Source organism: Watersipora subatra, chromosome 4 (assembly GCF_963576615.1).
Source record: "Watersipora subatra chromosome 4, tzWatSuba1.1, whole genome shotgun sequence".
NCBI classification, from domain to species: domain Eukaryota; kingdom Metazoa; phylum Bryozoa; class Gymnolaemata; order Cheilostomatida; family Watersiporidae; genus Watersipora; species Watersipora subatra.
In genome coordinates, this window is record NC_088711.1 from 21,354,802 (window position 1) to 21,379,135 (window position 24,334).

Here is a 24,334-nt window from a genome sequence, read left to right on the forward strand (position 1 = left end):
ATTGTCCCCTATTGTCAATAGATCCGATTATCCAGAATAATCAGCTGGAATCCAACTGAACATCAATCATGACTAGACTGTCTCTGACAACTGACAAGTAGGCATTGCATCATACGTACTTATGCTGACCACAACCAACCATAGATCACATCAGAGCCTTTTACCTCCTCGCAACAGAATTGTGTATTACCTAAATATAATCCACTACCTATTTGTAATCCCTCTCCGTAATAGAGAGTTTTGACTCGTGTCACTCAAAATAAACACCTTTAAACTACTTAGACTACGCCTTTAGACTACTCGCAGCTGCAACAGATTGCATGGATATACTTTGTTGTGCAATGTTAGCAAAGCGTATAGTGCCAGAATTGCTAAGTCGTCGGTAATCACTGAGTTGTGTGCACATGTTGAGTTGCTGTGCGATAGGTGTTTCAATGAACATTCAATGAAGCTCTTTGTTAAAAAAGATATAGATTTCTATGCCAGAGGAACTGCTCAAATCGAAATAAGAACGAATGATGCATGGAAATTGTTTAAAATAAGACCAACTAAAGTGTGGAAAGTGTTTAAAATGGAATAGCTTGCACAGCATTTTCCTGCGCATCATTCACAGGTGCCGTTTGTATCTTTCGTAGGTATAAAACATTCAGAAAAATTCATCTTGTCATTCCATCTTGCAGATGACAAACTTGCGGATTAGCCGTGCCATGGAAACACAACTCTTAAAGGTGTGGATAAGTCACCTACCCCGTAGCCTGAGCAGGTCCTGTTGTCATTACCCAGCGGACAATCATTAGTCAATGGTGGAGAATCGACACACTTGTGGGCGAGGCATATTTTCCGATCCCCACACTTTGTCCCATCCGCTGCCATTCCCAAACTGGTTAAGTCCCCTTCATTTGGAGTAGTGATAGACCTTACAAGAGGGGACGCAGATGATATATTTATGTAGATATGTAAATGTAAATATGTATATGTAACATAATGTAAACACAATAGCATCTCAACATAAAGCGTGACGTGTGTTTTTAAAGAACAATTTAAGAAAGTGAAATATATAGCACTGCCTCTAGTTTGCGAGCATCACACTCGTTACACAGCATCACACTAGCTCGACTGATTGACAGAGAGTAAATTGGACCAATCCCACTCTTCCTGGTCTGTGAGACATGAGAACAGTTAATGTGTACAAAGTATTATACTCCGACTCACTTGCATGTGAGTTCAGCATTTCCATTGCCACCAGCCATGGTAGACGAGTATCCTAACTCTGAGTGAATTGGTCGTGAGGCACCCCCTTCGCATTGAAGCAGCCCACAGAATGCATCTCTGCAAGCATTAAACGCAATGTTAAATAAAGTTGGCCAATCAACAGAAGGTACAGGTTAATTCCAGAGTCTCGAAATATGTTGAATTAGTGACAGCCTTTATAGATTCAATACTTTTTCATCATTTTGAGCGTACTCGCTGACTTTTGTAAGCTTACAAATACCAAACTTAGTTGAATTCAATCACATCCTAAATTTTCAAATGACCAGCGAGCAAAAGAAGACATGCTTACAAAAACTACATCCGGATAAACGCATTTTGATATCTAACATTATATAACGCAAATCAATTAAAGTGATGCAAGTCAATTGAATACAAGGCTAAAGTACGCTCTGCTAGCATTCATGGCATGAAAATATATGTGAAGACAACTCTTCAGGTGAAATGGCTTTTTAGCTCAGTACAGTCAAACATGAATAACTAGCCCTCGGATAGCTCGAACACATGGTTAACTCGAACGGTTTCTTTGGTCCGTTCCCAAGTAATGATAAATTGCTTTAAATAACTCGACCTCAACTCTGTTAACTCGAACAGTTTTTTGCCCAACGGCTACCAAGAAGGTTGTTTATCGCTTTAAAAAATCACTTTTTTCCAAGCCATAGAGGTAAACCTCAACTTTTCGTAATTCATAGGCGTCGTTATTACCACCATCGACAAAATATTTTTGTCAACGACTTTTCTAAAGGTTTGGTGAAATTTGATTTTTACCAAACATCCGCTTAGGATCGCCCTTCGGAAGCAAGAAAAAGTGAGGTAACCTTCGCATAAACTTCAAGAAAAATCGGCAAAGTTGATCTTGGTTAAAACGCTCAAAAGAAAAAGATGTCTTTTTTTCTGAGCATTTCAACAACGATCAAGTTTTGCCAATTTTAATCTAAAAAACGTCCTGGCAATAACATCACCTCAAACAACAAACCAATCTCAAATGATAGAAAAATCTCTATACTTTTTGATAAGTTTTAAACTTTACATTAGAAGCATTTAATTTGAATTTATGCTTTTGATTTATATTATAGTTTGTATATGTACATGCATCTACTAATAAATAAATACATGGACTTGTGACAGTGCTCTGATAACTTGAACGCTCTGATAACTCAAACACTTTCGCCGGTCCCATGAAGTTCGAGTTATCCATGTTTGACTATATATAAAACACTAAAATTGTGGATGAGATTAAAAATTGTTTACCCATATTTATTTGTTTTTTGTTTCTGTTATTGTTATTTCTGAAATAACAGTGTAAGCTGCCGATGTGTTACCAATGAAAACAATCATAATAAAGACATTTCACTGTTCACTGCGATATTATGTGACATTGACTCTGAGAATGATATTTTAGTCAGGGTAAAATTTAGTCTGCATGAAACAAAATCCTTGACATATTTAATAAGAACTCACTGAATGTCACACTTGATAGGTGAATCATTTGGGTCAAGGCCGCAGTGCCCAAACATTGTGCCATCTACATTGTTTTTCTCATAGCATTGCCTGTCAGCAACAGAGGCGCTGTCACCCCAATACTGCTGACACAGTGACTCATGAGAGGGACAGTATCCCTGATAGCAATAGCCCTCAGGACATGGCTCGCCGTCTGCTATAAATGCGTCTGCAGGGCACTAAAACATAATAACCTCATCATTCGCCATATTCCCATGTATACAGAATAGTTGCAAAAATGCATCAGCACTGAGTCTACAAAGATTCACAAAGACTATAACTTCCAGCTTTTAAGGGGTAAACTTTAGGTCTAGAAACATCAGTGATCATGTTATTCTGTGTATCATTATAGCAACTATTATTGTAGCTTCTCAGATGTTGCGAGTGAATCATAACAAAAAAGATGCTATAAGAACTTTACAACTTCACTAACACAATCGTTACCAAGATTAAAAATCCAACTATACTCCTATTCAACTGTAGCCAGTATTGTAATTGTCTAAAGTTGAATAGTCAAAAGCTAAAGTCGAAGTATCTGTTGCCATTTCCAAAAGGTCAAGTACATAAAGTTAAACTTCTGACACATTGTGGTGTTTATTTCTGATATAATCCTGTTGTTAATTACCAGTCCAGTCACAAATATTATTGGTGAAACATGCATTTGTATTTCGCATTAAACTTAAAAATTACCAGCTTTAAACAAATAAAAAATCAGAGACATAAAAAATTCTACAGATTTTTGTTTACACAAACAATGTGCATAATCTTACACCCACCCAGGATCTCACTCACCCCGAGATTCCCCCCTCTTACACTCTCGCACTCCTTACTCTGTAGTTTTGTCAACTTTAAAAACCCATTTTTAAAATCAGAAACCCACCACGGCATTATAATTCTTAAATAACGGGGATTCTGGTAAGTGCAAACAGGTCTTTATAAGTTTACTGCCGTGATCAGAAACTAATATATAGTCCATAAATTTCCATTTCAAATGCCGCATGTACACATTGTCAGTGCAGCATGTACACACTGTCAGTGCAGCATGTACCCACTGTCAGAGCAGCATGTACACACTGTCAGTGCAGTATGCATTAGACACTATGTTTATTTGTCTACTAGATACAGCATACTTTATTGTCGCACATACTAGTACACTACCAGAAAATTTCAGAGAATATTAGCAGCTGCTTTTGACTAGTAGTTCATTCATCAGCTGACTATTCAGAGTTGGTTGACCAAGTGTGATCGAGTAGGAGTTGTCTATACCTTTTTATGTCACTAATCATGCTCTGGCCACACATTACAATGCTAGTGAGCTGTGGCATTTAACGATGCTGATTTGCAGACCAGGTTTTACACTTCTCCCTAATAAGAATTACCTGGTTTACAATAAATTAGGGCTTCGGTCGGTACCATCAAGTATATAAGAGATTTATACTGTTATTATTAGCATTACGTTTACAAATTGTAAGTACCATTTGACTGCTTGTATCATGCCTCGGCCGTTCAGTAGTGTGCAGTGATGAACATTCTAGTTTTCCTAGTTTACAGAGCATCAAGACTTTTATTAAACAGGAGTAGACAGCAGCTAAGTGTGCACCTCTGCAGTTTCATAACTATAGGCTACTTAACACCTCACAACCAGGTAAGCGGGTTGAAAGCTCCTCACCAAATGAATGAGGTGTCTGGTCCAAGGGATATATACATATACGATAAGTGCCAATAAATGAATTAGATGTAGGTGTTTACACTCTGCTAATGCAGCCTTTTTGAGCAGTGCGCTGAAACGGAAGTTCATGTAATCTTTGGCTTATAGAAATCTGGCAACACGCCTGCTATACCAAAGTGATGCTTCGTATGCGAAATATTGCAATAGATTTTTTTCATACTGCCTACAAACAATACTTTGGTAGTAACAAATCATCCACGTTGTTGGAAGGTAAGAAAACCAGATCATTCAACATCTCATTAAATTCAGCTACAGGTAGTAGTTTATCACTTCTTTGTAAATATCAGTCTACCAATAAAACCTAGCAAAACAGCTTTATAAATGTATATTTTAAAACGTTGTTAATGGTAAAAAAATTCTATGTATAGCTTTACATTACACCAATTACTGGGTGGGTTGATATTCATGACAACAATTCCCAAGAAAACAGGTTTGATAAAAAGAAAGCCTAACATTTGTGACAATTGAACATGAAATGCAATAGCTAAAACCAGTGTGGTGATTGGCTGCAATAGTTCTTATCCATGTACTGATTGGCTGTCAGAGCTCTTACCAGTCACAGCAAATTGATAGAATCTCTCGATACTGACATCTAGGCGATCGTTATTGCTGTCAGCCATTGGCATGAATTCCGCTGAGTTCACACGACAATCTATTGAATGTTTTGAGAAGCCATGCATCAAAAGTTGCAGCATTTTAAGCCAGTCCCTATTTGAAATACATCACTTTAAAACTACTAACCTCTCCAATAACTCCATCACAGTATTCCGCAGCATCGCACTCCCCTTTAGCTTCTCTGCAGACGTCATTAGATTGTTTGGGGAGACACTGATGGCAGCAGGGCCCACTACTACATTTAGCCCAGAATTTCAGCAGACAAGTATTGGGGTCGCAACAAGGGTCAACCTTCTCGCAGTTCTACAACACACAGGTTAGCTACAACACATAGTTTCAAAGTGACCACTATACTGCACTTAACGCAATATGATCATATAAAGTGATTTACTTTGAACAGCCTACAGTAAGAGTGTTTCCATGTATGGCGTTTCTGTGCAAATTTTATTTCTATTTAAAATCAAATGCTGTGTTGCAGTGAGTATTAAAATATGCTCATATTTCACATTAGTAAGTTCTAGTGGTTGCGCTATTACGGACTTGTATCTGGGTAAATGAGTGTCGGGTTGTCATAGCGACCAGTTGCTAGTTACGATATCGTGTGGTAATGACTGATTGTTCTCTAAATTTGCAAAGTTCTCTAGACAATGTATATGGAAATTACTCATTAAACCGTAAGTAAAAATGACGAGGCTACCGGCGAAATGGAAGGTAAGATGTCATGCAAAGACTAAAACGCTAATTGAAAAGGTTTAGTGAGACGGCAGAACTAATTTACCAGATGAATCAAAGAGTTCACAGTTGCATTTCTATCGTGCTTTTTATCTTGAAAGCTTCAAAAAGGTCCTTGCAAGTGGAACTTCTAGAATAAAATATCCTAAACAACCGTTAAAAGTCTATAATTGTATTACAGACCTCCGATAGTAAGACCTCCAATAGTGTGCAAATAATCTGTCAGGCCTGAGTAATACATATGAAACGTGTCTCATGATGGCCATCATAGATTAATAGCACTTTTAATTTGAAAACCTATTAGTGATTAAAATTAGAATTTTAAAAGTATAATAATTGTTTATTTAGCAAATTATTTCTTGTTGATAAATGGAAAGCTAAATTAAGACCATAGAAGCATGCGGCAGCAATAAATAATATTTACTTATTGCGCTAATGAATAAGATTTTGTAGTGCAATCACAAAATCTTCAACTCTTTCACTTTGAAATTGTTTGCCTTCCAGGAAACATTCATGGTATCGCATACATCTACATGACCGATGAAGCCAAGCTTGTCATCAGAAATTAAGTTACTAAACACAATAAAAAGCGAAGAATGGGGACTAACCGCTGCTGGTCCGCAGTCACACTGTTCCCCCCGTTCTACGAAGCCGTTGCCACAGAACTGTGGGAATGGGTTGAGAGCTGGTTCGTCTAACAGGCAGGCTCCTAATCCGACTTGCGTCAGCATTTCCAAGCGAGATCGGCTGCAACTTGAAAACTTTGTGGGAGAATTGCTGCTTCTGCAAGACATAAGATATATCAGGCAACAGCAGTTTAACGCGGTACTTTGTGATTTATAGTTTGGTAATTGTACATTTCCTGTAGCCTAACCATTCACTGTCAACATTCTAACAAAGGATCTGATTGCCCTTGACAACCAAAATTTCAAAACACGTTGCAAGGAGCTAGTAACCAATGGCAATTGTATGCTATCAACAAGACTGATTTTAATTTCACAGTCTTGTCATCCATACACCTTCACATACTCACATGCTACGATCCATGATGCATCCAAAGTTCTTATCTTCACATTCACAGTCTACAAAAAATGTGTGACTTACACAATAGTTGAACTGTTTAAAAGTGACAGCTGGTAGTTTTTGAATGGTAGTGCCTATTGCTCTCCCTGATCAGGACATTACTTTTGTTACACATCAGCCCGACACATATTAACATTCATGAAAAGAATTGCTAAATTAATGGCTTTGTAAATGAAAGCTAGGTTGAAAATTTCTGCAATATGTACCAAAGTTTAATTTCTCGAAAATCTAAAGTTGGTTTGTTAAAACAAGCAATTATGAAAGAAAGAGTGGGTCAGAAAATACCTAAAGTTCTTATTTATAAGAATTATTTCATTACGCTACTATATTTGATATATTTAATATAGTTGAATCGGTGTGATGTCATTCAATTTGACAGTTACCCTAGGACACTTATATTTCGCTAGTATTTAGTTTCGTGAGTAGCACACAGAGTAAAATTTCACTGCAACTTAATTTCGCAGCTCTGATGAGTATGAAAATATAGCGATGTGAAAATAAATGCAGTGGAACAAACATAATTAGATTCTTCAGGTTCAGTTCACCAATAAGGAAAAAATTTCAATTTGGGACTAGTTTGTAATTGTGAACCGCAGGTAGAATGGTGTGGGTGAGATCGATAATGCAATTTGATCGCTTGCTGCCATTTGCTTCTTTGACTATCAATGAATTAAGCTATTCAATTTCGCGTTTTCGCTCGTTCGTTATGATAGTTTAGTTTCGCACATGAAATTTTCGCGAGAGATGACTTCGCGAAAACGTGAAAGTTAGATGAGGCAAATAAATAAGTGTCCGAGGGTAGTCTGAGGACTACTATTGTTGCTGATAGAGTGGTGTGAGCAGAATAAGCTGAATGAATCTACAGATATCAGACATTTAGAAGTAGAAAAGATTTTCGGTGATGGTTACATCTGCTGCCACGTTAAAATCTTGGTGGCAGCAGAAGTGTGAAACACAAGCAATATTAAGTTTACCTGGTGTGTCATGGAGTAAGCCAATAGAATGGCCAATCATATGAGACATAACACTGGCCAAGTGTCTGGAGTTGTCCCGCGACTGACTTGAAACGACGGATATGCCTCGTCCCGTACATATCGAATCTGGTATAGCGATCCCAGTTGAATTCTCCTCAAATAACTGACCCCTAGAATAGTCCATAGAGATTAGTAAACACTTAGGAATTTATGTCTCGCAGCTATAAATACCGAGCTGGTAGTAGGTCCCTCCCAGAGCACCACAACACAAGCCCCTCGTGTGGTTTTAACCACCCATTTATCTTATTTGTCTAATGTAATGCCTGTTCAAACCTTTAAAATCTAGCTTCCCTCATAAACCAAGCCTATAACAATATACTTAATATACGCATATAAAATGTAATATGTTTAATAGACATCAAGTTCAAGTGCTTGACATAAACTCAATCAAGCCAATAAGATTTAACTGCGCGTGGGTACAAGACACTAGGATACAGTACAGGATAGATAGCATCTAGAATGTATCGGTGAACCGTGTCACGCGACTACAGTAGAGACGAGTAATAAATGGTGCGTCTATTAAAAGCGATCAAGGGCACCAAGCTGATCATTTTCATGTAGGGGGACATAATTATTCTGCGCTAGCGTAACATATCATTCAAACATATCCAAGGCTTTTTGGAAAACAACTAAAATTTGATTATAATTCTGAAAATATTACTATTTGTTTTAATAAAAAGAATCACTTTGTATGGTAAAGCCTGTTTCACACTACATGCCATTCAAATTGTATCTCTTCCTTTGAAAAGTTATCTTCCCATAGCCATGTTTAGGGTGTAGTTTATGGCTGTTTAATTAATAATCTAGACTATGCCTGTAGGTTTAAAGCAAAATTCATATGTTTGAGGATCATTGCGACTTATTTTTACAACTAACATTTTTGTTAACATTAACAAGTTAACAAAAATGTTAACATGTTAATCATCCACCATCTATACATGTACCTTGTATAGATGGTGAGTGCAGCTTTGGTAGTAAAATACAGACAGCTCCAGGAACAATATTGTTACATAGGTGTACTCAGCTGTTAGATTTAATGGCAGGAAACGTTTTCATGTGGACTTGTGACATCTACATAAATATCAAACCTGTTACACTGTTTACATAGCCTGCTAGATTATAAAATGTAAAACAGATGAAATTGCTAACATATCGGTAACTGTTAACTGTAACTATTATTAACACATAATATAAACTACTTAGAATGTTTAACACACATTTCAATAAAGCGAATACAATATAACTTTGCTCAGAGAGTTGCTGGTAGCATGCTGTCAATGTTTATTCTGGCTACATACCACATAGGGTAGAAGATCTTGACCGAACCAAATATTCTCATTTGCAACACAAAACAGACCCCTGTTCTCTGTCTATGCTGCCTTAAGTGATGCCCAGTGTGGACCAAATTTAAGAATTTTACCCGGTGTGCAATGCAGCCCGAACTAGAGCATCTGCAAGGTGTATCACTTACGTAATGAGGTGCACAAGGTCGTACTGAACGTCATTAAGATTTGACTCTGTGTAGACGAGAAAGTTCTGCAAAGTCTCCTTCTCATTGCGAGAGATAACAGATTTATCAGCTGTCCAGAACTCGGTATTAACCAGACCAACTCTTATGCTGAGGCTTTGATAGAACTGAAGAAGAAAAGTAAGGAACCGTATCATTTAGTTTCAATCCTTGTGAGGTCTTCCATACACAGGTGTGCGTTTAGTAAAGTCTATACATTTTGTGAAAACAGCTATGGTACAGGCACTTTATTTGTAATTCAGAGATCCAGCTCAGATGAATGACATATTGTCAGTGCTATGTAACCAAACAATTAGCTAAGAGAGCTGAAGGTTTAATACATTTAGAAATGTAGAACTTTGTTTAGAATAAAAACAAATCCTAACATAAGATGAAGATAGAATTGTGTATTATTATTATTACTAGTACCCTAGCAGTCCGGTGTCCATGAGAGATCGTGAGATAATAATAACTGCACAACTATTTCCAAATGCATTAAAGTGATTGATTGGTTCAGATGGTAGAGTACAAAGCTATGAAACTGAAAGTCATAAGTTCGAGTCCTGATGAAAGGAATTCTTTTTCCTAACGCTCCGAGTCTGACTTTAGACGGACGTGACTATTATTATAGTAAATATTAGGACTGTTATTGCTATGGAGTCATTTATCAACAAGGCTGACAAACTATGCGATTGATGTGCGCTATTAACATACCCCTTTCTAATATCAGAGGTTTCTTTTTCTTGAACAAAATAGCGAATCTAATAATATAACGATACTATATAATTATAGAAACAAATTTCCACTGGAGCCATCAAAAGTTTGCCAGTTATAAACACGCGCCTGTCGGCCGAGAGAGAGATTTTCAGTATACTTGAATTGGCAGCGAGTAATAAATGATCCCTGGCCCGGCAATGATGAATACATGATTATCCAGCCTCTTACAAACAACAAGGATTCACAAACGCTGACAGCTCTTTACATCAGTTTCGCTTCTGGTTAGAAGTTGAACAATTACAAACTTCCAGTATCTGTAGAGCAGGCCATTAAAATTCATCTAGGTTGGATTATGATCGTTTGTGGCATTGCAAAATTAATTACAAACCAGACTACTGTACCTGAAAAAATGTTGCTAAATACCATTTCATACCAACACTTACCATGTCTATTATGTTGGTATATCTATTCAACTTTATAACATTTCATACCATAACTTACCATGTCTATTATGTTGGTAACTTGTAAGACAAACTTGAGCATCTCATCCTCACTGTTGCCAAATATCTCGTACTGAAATCAGCAGTTTATAACATAATGAAAGCTCAAATGCAAAAAGGTTTATTTTCAGCTCCTGAGTTATTACAAAAGCAAAAACTTTGCTTGCATTTGGTAATACAATAATGTTAACAACACAATGATTACAGCGAAATAAATATTTCTTGGCATAACGATATGGGCTCTACTCAGAGTCAACTTAAACATAGTCAGCACCATTGGCAGCGTTCCAGTTGCAGAAGAAAAGCTACAACTATGAATAGGTTAGAGTTAATAAAAAGTAAATAGCAAGGATTATTAATATCTGTTGTCGCTAGATATGATTGCCTATTATAGGAGAAGACATTTACTAATTAGAATAATAATGAAAAGGGAATAGGTCAAGTAACTGGCCTTTATCACTCATTCATAGCTTACCAGTGCTGTATCAACCACAACAGCCAGCGCCAGGTACTTGGTTTCTGCGCTCCTTCTCATCTGATAAGAGAACAAACAGCCCGCATCAATCACGGATCTAACGCAAACAGAAATGGCAAAAGGGCATTATAGATTTAATAATTATAGGCAGTCTAAAGGCATAGGCAAGCGCATTAGCGAAGGTTTAATGACCAGTAACTACTGTCAATGTCTTCCCTGTCCATCCTTCGCAACAGTACAGTTCTTCAGCATTCGCATAGACAATTTAAACATGCGTTGAACATGCACGGGTATTTTAAACAAAAACTTGCAAAATAAACTGAGCTCAGCTTACATACATGCAGTTATGACGGGACATCACAGAGATGCACGAACACGGACAAACTTGGTGAATAACACCGGGTTGGTTCCACTGCTAACAGATCAGCAGACATTTCAAGTAGCATATTGTAAAGTTAGATGGATTGTTCTCTTGACTCAGGACTAGTTTCTGTAGAAAGACTGATTAATTTGAGGTTATACCGGTTTAGACACGACTTTGAGCAGGATATGCGTCTTACGGAAGGATAGGAAGGTATGGGAAGAGCTAATCAATTACCGGGCATGAACTAATTCCCAAGCTAATATTTCCAGAGTGCAGTCGCATCAACCAGTATTCTTATTTGAGATATTGTTGTTTTTTCTCAACAAACGTGAGAAAATAACTGATTTGAAGGTCAAATCGATTTTTGCATTTAAATTAGGAATGCAAGCGGTATAGTTCCAGTCTTTGGTAATGAAAATAAGAACAAAGACAACTTTGGTTGTTCGGAGTAATCTCCTAACGTAACCATTTATAACCATTCAGCATGACTGCGCACTAACGGCGTGCAGGTCAATGGCAAACACACAGTTTTGTGTTAAAGTTATGTAGACGATTACGTACTTGGCTAACAAAAAAATCTTAATTAAATTTTTTTATAAAATTTTGTTTAAGATGGCTTATTATTCATCCCAAAAATAATCTCAGCATAATGTTATTTTCTTCAAATATGGCAAATTTTTGGAGCGTGTCGCTAAGGAATTTAAGAATATCGAGCGCTATTTTCTATCATACAAACAATATTATATATTGCAATTTTTTGGTAAAAAATCGGGTAAATTTGGTAAACATTTTTTCCATGTTCAACAAACATGTCCCAATATTACAAACCTGCACATGCAGAATCTATATTTACACACTCATTCTGTGACACATTTAGAATGACCTGATGTGCTGAAATATATGCATTCTATTTGTGCAGCAAAATGTTATGCAAAGTTGCCGCTGAGACACGCCACCCCGACTCAGCGAAATGCTTACATCCCTAGCAAGGAGTAGAAATGATAGCAGAAGATGCAATTCCTTACCTCGGAGCTTGGCTTCTCATCCTATTTGGGCAAATAATATTAATTGGAACTGACACATCATATCGTGTGACAATCGAACTAAGGTACTTGATATATACTTGGCTCTCAGAATATATATACTGATCACTCCGGACAGCGAGTTATATCTATTGCCGTGAAGATGCTAAAGAGTCACTTTGAGTGCTGCCATAGTCGATGCATAAATTCCACAAAAAAGATGTTCAACTCACTCTGTGACGAACTGTTGGGTGTTTGTGCAGTTGCTCAACATAGGCAGTTTGGTGGAGCTTTTCAAAGGATGTCCACTGACCACTCTGGTTTCCGCAAGGCCTGTCTTTAGCTGGGGCCAATTTATAGATAAGGTGAGGGCGACAGCGCTGCATCAAATCATGGATAAAATAATTCCATAAGACTCAATTAGAGATAGGAAAGCTCTATAGAATCTAGAACAATACTCGATGAGTGCCCGAATGCCATAGAATTGAAACAATAGCCATAGCTAGCTGCCCATTTAAGTCAAGGATAAAGGCTCCATTATGGCTACTCAAAGCAGGAGGGGCAAACACTCATATGAGATGTAGGCAAGTACTTGATTAACTAGCGTATACAAACCATTCCTTCATGACTGTCCTTGTATGGGTAGATGGCATAGGGCTCACCCTCTATCTCAATCACACCCCTGCATAACAAGAACAGCAACTGTTAGAGCTGTCATGTTAAAACTGTCTGGTTAGGGCAATTTTCACCTACATGTAACATGAAAATAAAAGAACCCCTATTTATTAAGTGGTGTTTCTTTTGTTTGCAGATTGGAATTGCTTTAAAAGCTGTGTTTGTGTTTTCTGATGTAAACCTACCTATTGAATGTTTGTTTAGGGGTATAGTTTAGGAGTTTTACAAGTTCAGGAATATATCGTGTTCAGACTCAATTAATCACATTTAAATCGTGATTCTTCTCTTTGTATACTTGCTATACAGTTTACTTGCTATACAGTCTACTTGCTATATGGTGTACTTGCTATATGATGTACTTGCTATACAATGTACTTGCTATACAGTGTACTTGCTATATGGTGTACTTGCTATATGGTGTACTTGCTATACGGTGTACTTGCTATATGGTGTACTTGCTATACGGTGTACTTGCTATACAGTGTACTTGCTATACAGTGTACTTGCTATACAGTGTACTTGCTATATGGTGTACTTGCTATATGGTGTACTTGCTATACAATGCACTTGCTATACAGTGTACTTGCTATATGGTGTACTTGCTATATGGTGTACTTGCTATACGGTGTACTTGCTATACAGTGTACTTGCTATACAGTGTACTTGCTATATAGTGTACTTGCTATATGGTGTACTTGCTATATGGTGTACTTGCTATACAATGTACTTGCTACACGGTGTACTTGCTATACAATGTACTGGCTATACAGTTGACTTGCTATACAGTGTGCTTGCTATATGGTGTACTTGCTATACAATGTACTTGCTATACGATGTACTTGCTATACGATGTACTGGCTATACGATGTACTTGCTATACAGTGTACTTGCTATATGGTGTACTTGCTATACAATGTACTTGCTATACGTACATTGTATAGCAAGTACATTGTGTAGCATATGTACATTGTATAGCAGGTACATTGTGTACTTGCTACACAATGTACCTGCTATACAGTTGACTTGCTATATAGTGTACTTGCTATACAGTGTACTTGCTATACAATGTACTTGCTATACGGTGTACTTGCTATACGGTGTACTGGCTACACAATGTACTTGCTATACAGTTGACTTGCTATATAGTGTACTTGCTATACAGTGTACTTGCTATACAATGCACTTGCTACACAATGTACTTACTATACAGTGTACTTGCTATACAGTGTACTTGCTACACAATGTACTTGCTACACAATGTACTTGCTATACAGTGTGCTCGAACAACGTAAATAAAGGTTAATCCAAAGCTTTGTGTGTTGCTTTAGGTTTAAAAAATTATATTCAACTAAGTTCACAATGTAAAGGCAAGTTGTAGCATTCTATGAATAACAGAAAACTGTACAGTTAGATTTGAATGACAATCAAAATGCTAGACTAGATAAATGTATATCTAGCAAATACATAGATAGATGTATATCTATCTATAAATGTAGATAGATATTAACTTCACTTACACCAGTCGATGCCTTTTATAACAAATTAGACCATACGAGACAAACAACAACAGTAAAGTACAGTGGACGATTTTAATTCGTTCCAGTATTGGCATCGAAAGGCGAAAATGTCGTATAGAGGGATATAGAAACCCATAGTAACTATCTAATGCAAACACTCCTAGTAAAAACCATCAAAATTTTATATACACGCTGTACATATTAAAAGTTAGTTAATAATATGTTAGCCTTAGTAACTATAGTTACCATTCAATGGTTATGATCTGCAATAAAATTTAACATTACAATGTACTACGTGCAGTACATACCGTAGGGAGTTCTTACTTTCGAGGCAGACTCATAAGTTTTAGTATGTATTTTACTAAACTTCAACTTTGTCATGGGTAAAATTTTATCACTTATCTGTTTTCGGTTTCATTTTGACTATAATTTAGAACGAATAACGCTGAAATGGAGAGCGAGCATCGTATCTTTTTCAGGCATTGTGGGAGGGATTTTGGTGAATAGCATATGCGTATTTTCGTTATTTCGTCAGAATCAGTACACCGACTGCCAAATTTTAACTTTGAGAACATTGTTTGTTAATATTGCATGGCTGAAAAAGTCAAAAATATTTTGTACTCGAAAGAGGAGCATGAAAAAACATTGGGTTCTATCACGAAAAGGATATAGAGTATATGGTAAAAGTGATGGTTGCGATAAGCACTGCTTAGCCTTGTGATTGCGAATGCACTTGTTAGCAAAATTTTGATTTGAATGTTGCGAGTTCAAATCCGGTATGAAAGTGATTTTTCATTGTTAAAACTCTATCGCTATAACTAGACAGACAGACGACAGACAAAAATGGAGATTTATATATATATATATATATACATATATATACACATATGCTATTCACCAAAATCCCTCCCACAATGCCTGAAAAAGATACGATGCTCGCTCTCCATTTCAGCGTTATTCGGTCTAAATTATAGTCAAAATGAAACCGAAAACAGATAAGTGATAAAATTTTATCGAATGACAAAGTTGAAGTTTAGTAAAATACATACTAAAACTTATGAGTCTGCCTCGAAAGTAAGAACTCCCTACGGTACGTACTGCACGTAGTACATTGTAATGTTACATTTTATTGCAGATCATAACCATTGAATGCACCAATCTATATATATATATATATATATATATATATATATATATATATATATATATATATATAGAGATTGGTAAGGTGTAGTTGTCTGGTATAAGGTATAGTGGGCTTTTTTGGTGAAGTTGGGATGTAATAAATGAATGGTCCTATCTCAAATGGCAAATTGGAGATACAATTTGAGTGTTTAAAACAGTGAATATCTAAAAACATAAAACTTACAAAAAAAACTTTGACATTATAAAATGCCACTTTTTATGTTTTACCAACTGTTACATCATATGATAGACACTCCGAGCAAAAAATATATTTAATTCAGACAATTTATTGACACTCTTTGGTAAGAAAATGAGATGAGGGCTGATGAGCGTACCTTACTGGTCAACTTACTGACGGAGTTACTATCAAACATGATAAGAAATGGCACTCAAAGCAATTAATAGAGAGATAAACAAAGCTATACTATTACTAAAGCCTATAGAGACTCGCGTCATCCTTTATTTATCAGCAGTGTACGCTCAGGAATATCGCTATGTTTCACGTCGACCTGGTTCACTCAGTGCACTAGTTAAACTTAGTTTGATAAGGATGGGAAGCTCATTCATCCCAGCAAGTCATCAAAGCTGTCAGCTGGAGACTAGGGGCAATAAGCAGAAACCCTTCCAGGACCAAATGAGCAGAGAAAGCTAACTAAAAGGCCATTAGACATGTTTTCCCTGTCTTAAAAACAGCGATTAGGCAGCCTATTTTCGACTGAGAAATACCAAAGAGGAAATTAGTGTTGAGAAGGAGGCGCTACTACGACTGTGAGGATGAGATCAAACTGTTCTGCTAAGGTCTCTCTTTCTATCCGTATCATCAGAGAAACTTATCAAAGGCAAATATTTGATCTATAATGCAAGACTAGCCATGAAAGGGACATTATACTGATATAATTCTGTTTAAAATAACTGCATTGGATTACAAACAGTAAATATGAGAGTGTGTCAGGGCGTATCGATCCATCGAAGCGTGTTCGTGTTCAAAGAGAATTTACATATAAACGCTAGACGTCTGATGAGCTCACAAACTGAGGCTGTACTTTAAGAGAAGGGATTAGATCAGTGTGTATTCGAGTTACGTAGGTCTGTACCTGTACTCAACCCGCTGTCTGCGTTACACAAAAGACAGCGTTCTAGGCAGCCAAGCGTTTATTTATTTAACATACACAGTCTAAATAATAACAGTCTAACTTCGTCTTGCAGGAGTGTGAATTAGACCAGCTTGAGTATAAAAGAAGCAACCTCGATTGGCAAATATTTCTTCCTCTAAAAACTGTTTACTTGCAAAATATTAATAATTACTGCGAAATTGAATATTTTATGAGCTGTTGTTTCTTGTGTACTCTTCAGAGCAGCCAGTCTTTCCCTGCAAGCCGCGTGACCAGTTTTATAAACTATATCAAGTGTAAGGGTGTGTATTAAGGTCGGTAAGTTCACAGGCCTATTCAGAGTCATGCCTTGTGAGTAACAGTTTTGATGCACTTGAAACTTTATCAAATCTCCTAATAATAGGTATATATAATTAACTTTTTTTACAGTTTGAGCAGTATTCTAACAGCAATGGATTGACTGAAGAGCACAAGGCCATTTTAATAATAATATATTCACTGCTTACGGCTCACATGAATTCTAAAACATCCCAGTTCACTTTCCAACCCCTGCGGATCAACCTTCGACTATTACGAGTATTATTTCTTGTTTATTAGATTGCAGGCTACGATAAACCTCTAATAAATATTTTAAATATAACAGAAAGTTTGAAAGTTCTGTTTGTTTATTTATAGTTGTACCTATTGATCCTATTTATTACCTTCAATAACAAAGAGCTAATGCTATGAATCAAGGCTACATAATTGAACACCTTGATGTTCTCATCACAATGTGTAGTACGGAATCGGAATCGCTATTTTTATAACACCCCATTATTAAACATTAATAATCATTAAGTATTAAACAGCGATGTTAATGCATATGCCAAAGGATATTCTCAAGTATTCTCAATAATCCTTTCCATTTTATAATATAGTTTACAATTTTACGAGTTTCATGCTAATAAATTAATTCTAAATACAAGAATATAATTTCCCCCAAACTCTTAATTGTGCAAAATGCATGTATACTTAATGTCAACCAAGTTAACCAATACGTAAGCATTACAAAAGCTATTTAAGGAAAAAGCAACGCACCGGACATGCCGTTGCTACCAAAGCCCATGCTAAACACACCAGTGTTCTTGTCAGAGAGCAACATGGATTCTGTAGCCAACACTGAGTTTTGGCTCCAGAATCCATCTCGTAAAAGCTCTGGGAGAACGAACTAAATAAAGGCCTTTTTTGTGTTTTTATATACTGAAACTTCTCAAACTGACAAATAGCTCAAGTCCTACTGTGCTACAAGTCCTACTACAAATGACAAAGTCCTACTGTCAAACTAACATAGCCTTAGTTCTAAGAAGCGTGGTAAGATAGCCTACCTCAGGCCATCACAAGTGGAAAGAGAGATAAGATTCTCCTTGAGGGTGTGATTTCGTTTGGAGCAGTAGCCCTGATAGTAACAGTCATCTGCCTGTAAGAAGAAAGCGAGGAGAGTGAAGTGACCTACCAGTGATAGCTTCTACTGGTATCAGTGCACCGACAGCACTCATGGATAACGACAGCACTCATGGATAACGGCAGCACTCATGGATAATGCAGATAAGGCAGCACACAATGCCATTATACAGAGCATATACAGTAATTCCTACTGGAGTCTATCTACAACGCAAAGTTGGGTCTTATACCAAATAGTAAAATCTTCAACTCTGAAAGTGACTGAGTGAAGTTAATACTGGTAACAAGATATGAAAAGTTACTGAAAAGTAACCAATTGACAACGTTAACTTGTCAGTGGCAAGCGTTATGCCGCACGATCACAATATGTGATGCCGCACGATCACAATATGTGATGCCACATGATCACAATATGTGATGCCACATGATCACAATGTGTGATGCCACATGGACATAACATGTTATGCCACATGATCACAATATGTGATGCAACGTGATTACATAATGTGATGCCACATGATCACAATAGAGCTACTGTAACATCTATTAAAGTACTTTTCTCTGGTTGTGGTTGGGAGCTGTATCTAGTGAAAAGATAGTCGCAAATATGAGGTTTCCAACAAAGCCTATTGGTTCTGAGAATTAAGCACAACAGGACATTCGAGTATATACACAGAGGTGTTTCAGGCATTGCCCTACTCAGGGTTCTTCCTAGGACCTCAGACTATGTTACATCGAAATAAGACAGCAGTAAGAACATATTATAAAAGATCATTGCTGTAGTGAGAACAATGGAACTGTCTGAAACCGTCCCACATTCATAGTATCTATTAATGTCCACAATGACTGCGACTAAACATGGCCGAATGCATAACTAGTAATTAGAATTGAACTAAAATATTAAACATATAGAAAATCAATCGCTGTTAAAAAGCCGACAGCCGCGCTAGAAAGGAGTTGGTTTAGTAACTATAGCAGAGTAACAGTAATGAAAGAAAAAGCAAATGGAGGATGAAATAACGAGAATTTGCAATTACTGGGGCCTTGTAGTTAAACATGAACAATACTTTCCACAAGGGAAGTCATGACAACGCAAATTGAACTAGAGCCGCAGTCTAAATGATAGTCTAGACTTTCAGCTCTGCATCACTTTATCTACGATCTAAATTGACCCAATATAATACTCAGAATAATAGACGGCTCATCGAAAGGAACGACGAGTCTCTCCCACAATCTATACCGCTGGCTGACCAACTTACAAACCAGAGAGCCACCTCCTGAAAGCTTACAAACCACACAGCCCTGGTGGTAGTAAACAGCATAATAATTAGTAACTGAGAACTCGTGCAAAGGCCCAAAGGTGGAACGAAGGGGAAGGTCTCTCTCTCATTCTAATGCAAATCAGTAATGTGACAGACAGGAATTTTCTGTAGGACTGGAACTAGAAGCCGTTGGTATTCGGTTAGATTGACTAAACTCTACTAATTAATGGTTTAGCTTGAGTTCGGGGTGAAAATGCGTGAGATTGCTGTTGTCACCTTTACGATAAAGTGAAATATCACCTAAAACTTTGAAACCACCTCTAAAAAAAGGCTTGGACCAAATAATATCATCAACTTCTATACAAATCATGATTATATATACGATTATATAGGTATATATGATTTGTATATAAGTATATACAAAGCATCATGATTTGCATATACTTATATACAAATCATCAACAGTATACAAATCATGTTGGTCTCGCAAGAAAACTGTGATTTTATACAAAACATTACAAAAGAAGCATTAGCAGTGTTCATCACTGTAGAGACATCAGAGCTCATATTTGACTAGCGCAGGTGGAGTATGATTCCCCACATTTAACCATTGTTATTAGTTTTGGAAACAAATAAGAAGCCAACAGAAAAGGCTGCTGACAATTTGAGCATGTGGAAATGAAAGGAACCTCCGCTCGTTAACTGCATCTCAATGATAAACTCACCTTATATAACAGAATGTGGTAAAAAACTAGGGATATTTTCAAAACCCCAGTAAAGCTATTAACAAGACCAGAATGCTACTATCAATGAGAAGAGCTGAAAGCATTGAGAAGACATTTTATGTAATAGCAAGAGCAAACGGCGTGACTAACTTTGACGGTCATGACATGTTCAGCAAACAGAGGATCATGAGAAACGGAATAGGATATATAGCTATTAGCAAGACCCGAACGTAACTACCAAAATCAGGGTATAGTCAGTGATTGAAATTGCGTATACAGCGACACAACCACTCCCCACTTCTCTTTGCCTAAACTCCCCTCTCCACTCCCAGATCAAAACATACCTGTTCAAAATCTTTTCCAGCATTTGTATTTCTAAAGAGCATCAGGTTTCTAAAATGAAAGCCAAACAATACATTCTCCAGTCTTGCCCGACCAGCAATACACGTAATTACACGACCTGCCACTAGCGATCTAGTCTCATAAACCGCATGCAACCGTGTGTCTGAGCGGAAACACAGACATAGAATTAGTGAAAACAGAGCAGGTATGCGGAGCCAGGCCACAGGTGGGGAGATAGTGGCTACTACAATCCGACTCCTGTTGATATCTCATCAACTTCAATCTTTTAGGTGCAGAAAAGAGAAGCAATAAACAGCATGAATGTAATTTCTTACGAGGCCCAACAATACATAACATTGACTTACCTGTTAAACACGTTATTGAAATTAATGTGTGTAAATGTACTAAACCCACAGCATCTATTAGCGCTGTGTGTTTAATCAATGCTATTATATTCTTTCATCAACTCTACCCAACGCTTTAGTTTTTTTCATAAGCTCTATTCACAGTTTTACTTCCATAACAAATCCTACAAGACAATTGAAAAAATTGTATGTTTAACATAAAAAGAAAGCAAATGCACTGCAACTCTATTGTATCTGAATGATCAAACAGCGTCTGAGAATGTTTCACTCATACATGAACTAGATTGAAGTTGAATATGTTACTAATGGAGTAGTTAAAATTATTCCTAACTGTTCCTCTCTAGTCAGTCAGCCAGCAGCGTTGAATATGAATAAAATTATCTTTGATTTCTTTCAAATTTTAGGAATGTTCACGAGCCACTTTTAATCGTCAGAGATGTAGCTCGTTCCAATTCAGAGAGATTACACGCATGCGAGTGTTCCTTTGAAGCGATCGCGAGGCTATAAATGGGAAGTGGTTGTTGAAGGAAAGGAAGCAGAGAATATAGACAGACTTAGTGAGGCCCGAGTAATCAGTAAATGCGCGTGACAGTCACAAAATCAATCATATTGAGTCTATCTACCTGTTGTGTTCTAGCTTCAGCCTGTGCTTCTGGCCTTTGTAAGAGAATCGTATGCCAATGCGTCGCCTGTGCATCTGCGAGACAAGAAACAGACTGTCAAGTTGCTATGACAATACAAATGACAAATCACGGTAACAGACAGTGGTATAGAGGCTTGACATATGAAAGAAAAGGTGTGATTCTTTATGACTTGTATGAATATTTTTAGCAGAAAGCATTATATTAGAACATAGATCTACCCACCTGGGTCTCTGTACTGAATGTCTTTATGGAGCCGAGTCGTTCCCTTCGAGACATCATTGGGTAGATAACATCTACACCTTCCTCCAACTCCCCTGTAAACTCCATATTCTCACACTCGGAGAGACTAAGGTCGGCCATTTTATCTGAAGAGACCAAATGAATATCTATAACCTCACAGTTCATGAGACACAACAACATATTATTCAAATCATATTATTAACAACAAAACATTATTAAAAAGAGGCAAATTGCCACATTCCTTGGCCTTTTCTTTTGACTAGTTTAACTAACGATACCATTTGATAATTTCTACTGATTCTTGATAAAAATTACACAAGTTTCTCAACTCCCTAGGCACACAGCCAGGCACACTCTACGAAGATCTTTGGTTTTGCTTTAAAATTCTAAAGAAACCTTTTAAAATAAAAACTAATCAGGTTGTAAAACAATTCATAATAAATTTTACCGGACAACCTACAGTATTATTGTGAATAATCATATTTTGGATCAATGGATGGGACGGTTGGCTTGCCCTATGTAGCTAGATGAATGTTAGATTAGCACCTGCGTGAATATGGCTTGTCACCGGAGTGATCAATGACGAGGGAAGACGATTCAATAACAAATAAATACATATCAGAATAGGTACATACAATAGCTTTGCCAGTTTGTTCTCAGTAACAAAGGACTGAGCACAACACAGATCAATGGAGAGACGCTATCAAAGCAAGGACAGCCATGGAGACGGTCAAAGGGACTCAAGCAACGCTTTCAACATGAACATCTGCTTAAACTTAGCTCTGAGACAGGATGAGTTTATGATCAAATAGTTATGTAATAATTTTTATCTCGTGCATGAAAGTTCACGAGCCTGAATAAACGAACAATAAATTCCTTAGCAATACACGTCTAAATCCTCAAGAAGTAGGTCTGTGATCGGCTAATGGGTGGAAGGTATTCAATAGGCACAAGGGTTGACAACCAAATATGGTTTGGTATAAGAATAATACTTATGATCATGACTCAACTTTTATATATAATAACTATAATAACCGCAATAACTGCAACAGAACATAGAGCAGCAAAGGGGATTAACTAGTTGTGGCTATCAGAGGGCAAGTGGAGCGAGAACAAAAAGACTTTGTTAGAGCTACTCTCAAGTATCTTGATTTCATAAGCAAGAGGCGAGTTGGTTTTCTAGTCTGCCATTCATGACATCAATTGAGCAATTTACGATGCCTTCAGTTACACATCTAGTAATTTTTTTCTAATTTCCATTGATATTTCTTTTAATTAGTCACCAAAAGGGAGGTCATGTCCACATTACTAGAAGAAGGCTAGGAAACCTCTTGCCAAATTCTTTAAGGTCATGGAACAACTAGGGATAGGCGGACAGACAGGTTCACTGCCCATCAAATCCTTCAGTATCTGGCCTTGAATGCTTTACGATGTATATAAACACCTGTGAAGGCTGCAAGACCATCTGCAGCCTTTTACAGGATGCTTGCATCGTAGTAAATTGGCAGAAACAAAAGATGAAGATCATATGTCAAGATTAGGGGCTCACTGACAGCGGGCCCAGCATGCAGCCTACTATCAGTTGTGTGTTGGGTACTTCTTTATACCATTCCATAAAAATGTAGACCTGTTGTTACAGCCGGAGCATAACGTCAGACAGCATGACACGTTATATTATTTTTAAGGTCTAGCCATAGATATAGTAAACCATAGTAGGGTTTACTATATCTAGAAGTTTAGCCCTTTAACGGCACAGCAGAGTGTTGTTAAAGCTAGTGTTTGCTTTACCTTACGCCCAATTCAGTTATCATTCATGGTCATTCTTTCATTTCACTTCTAGCATGTCATGAGTATTGATGTAACAGATAATCTTATAAATTCAATTAAGCCCTACATCAAATTTTGAAGTGACGTGAGCGATAAATGTTTTCTCATACAATATTCTCCAAACTAACCTAATAACTCACTGCCTGCCTGGCTTTACGGAAAAAGTTATAGGTTAGAAGAGACATCAGCGAGTGCATACCTGGTAGAATGTCATTTACTAAAACTACATAGTCGTCAAACCCTAAGCTGCTTCTACAATACCATGCATCCATCTAGAACTAGCAGCAGCGCATTCTAACCATGCTTTGTACAAGCTAACTATCGAATAAATGGAATAGTTGATGTTTTAAAACATTACCCAGTGGCTTTGGATACAAATCCTCGGAATTTGGTGCTAACGTGTTTGTGCTGTGGATTGCTGGTAGCCTTTCCGAGGACACCGAAAGAATGCTG

The 24,334-nt window shown here is 37.1% G+C and overlaps 1 protein-coding gene across 1 annotated transcript in view; it reads right to left on the reverse strand.

The window, feature by feature from the left end:
* LOC137393552 (zinc metalloproteinase-disintegrin-like EoVMP2) overlaps positions 1–22,105 on the reverse strand; it is a 31,337-nt gene extending 9,232 nt beyond the window's left edge. The window contains exons 1-16 of the mRNA XM_068080149.1: positions 22,037–22,105; positions 21,794–21,867; positions 20,808–20,856; positions 18,401–18,492; positions 13,163–13,229; positions 12,781–12,927; positions 11,162–11,221; positions 10,688–10,759; positions 9,434–9,597; positions 7,903–8,072; positions 6,879–6,927; positions 6,454–6,628; positions 5,240–5,416; positions 2,731–2,948; positions 1,213–1,329; positions 748–916 (exon numbers count right to left, since the gene is read on the reverse strand). Coding sequence (XP_067936250.1) covers positions 748–916; positions 1,213–1,329; positions 2,731–2,948; positions 5,240–5,416; positions 6,454–6,628; positions 6,879–6,927; positions 7,903–8,072; positions 9,434–9,597; positions 10,688–10,759; positions 11,162–11,221; positions 12,781–12,927; positions 13,163–13,229; positions 18,401–18,492; positions 20,808–20,856; positions 21,794–21,867; positions 22,037–22,093 — 1,857 coding nt within the window. The 5' untranslated portion in view covers positions 22,094–22,105. The remainder of the gene's footprint in view (positions 1–747; positions 917–1,212; positions 1,330–2,730; positions 2,949–5,239; positions 5,417–6,453; positions 6,629–6,878; positions 6,928–7,902; positions 8,073–9,433; positions 9,598–10,687; positions 10,760–11,161; positions 11,222–12,780; positions 12,928–13,162; positions 13,230–18,400; positions 18,493–20,807; positions 20,857–21,793; positions 21,868–22,036) is intronic.
* Positions 22,106–24,334: the final 2,229 nt, after the last annotated feature.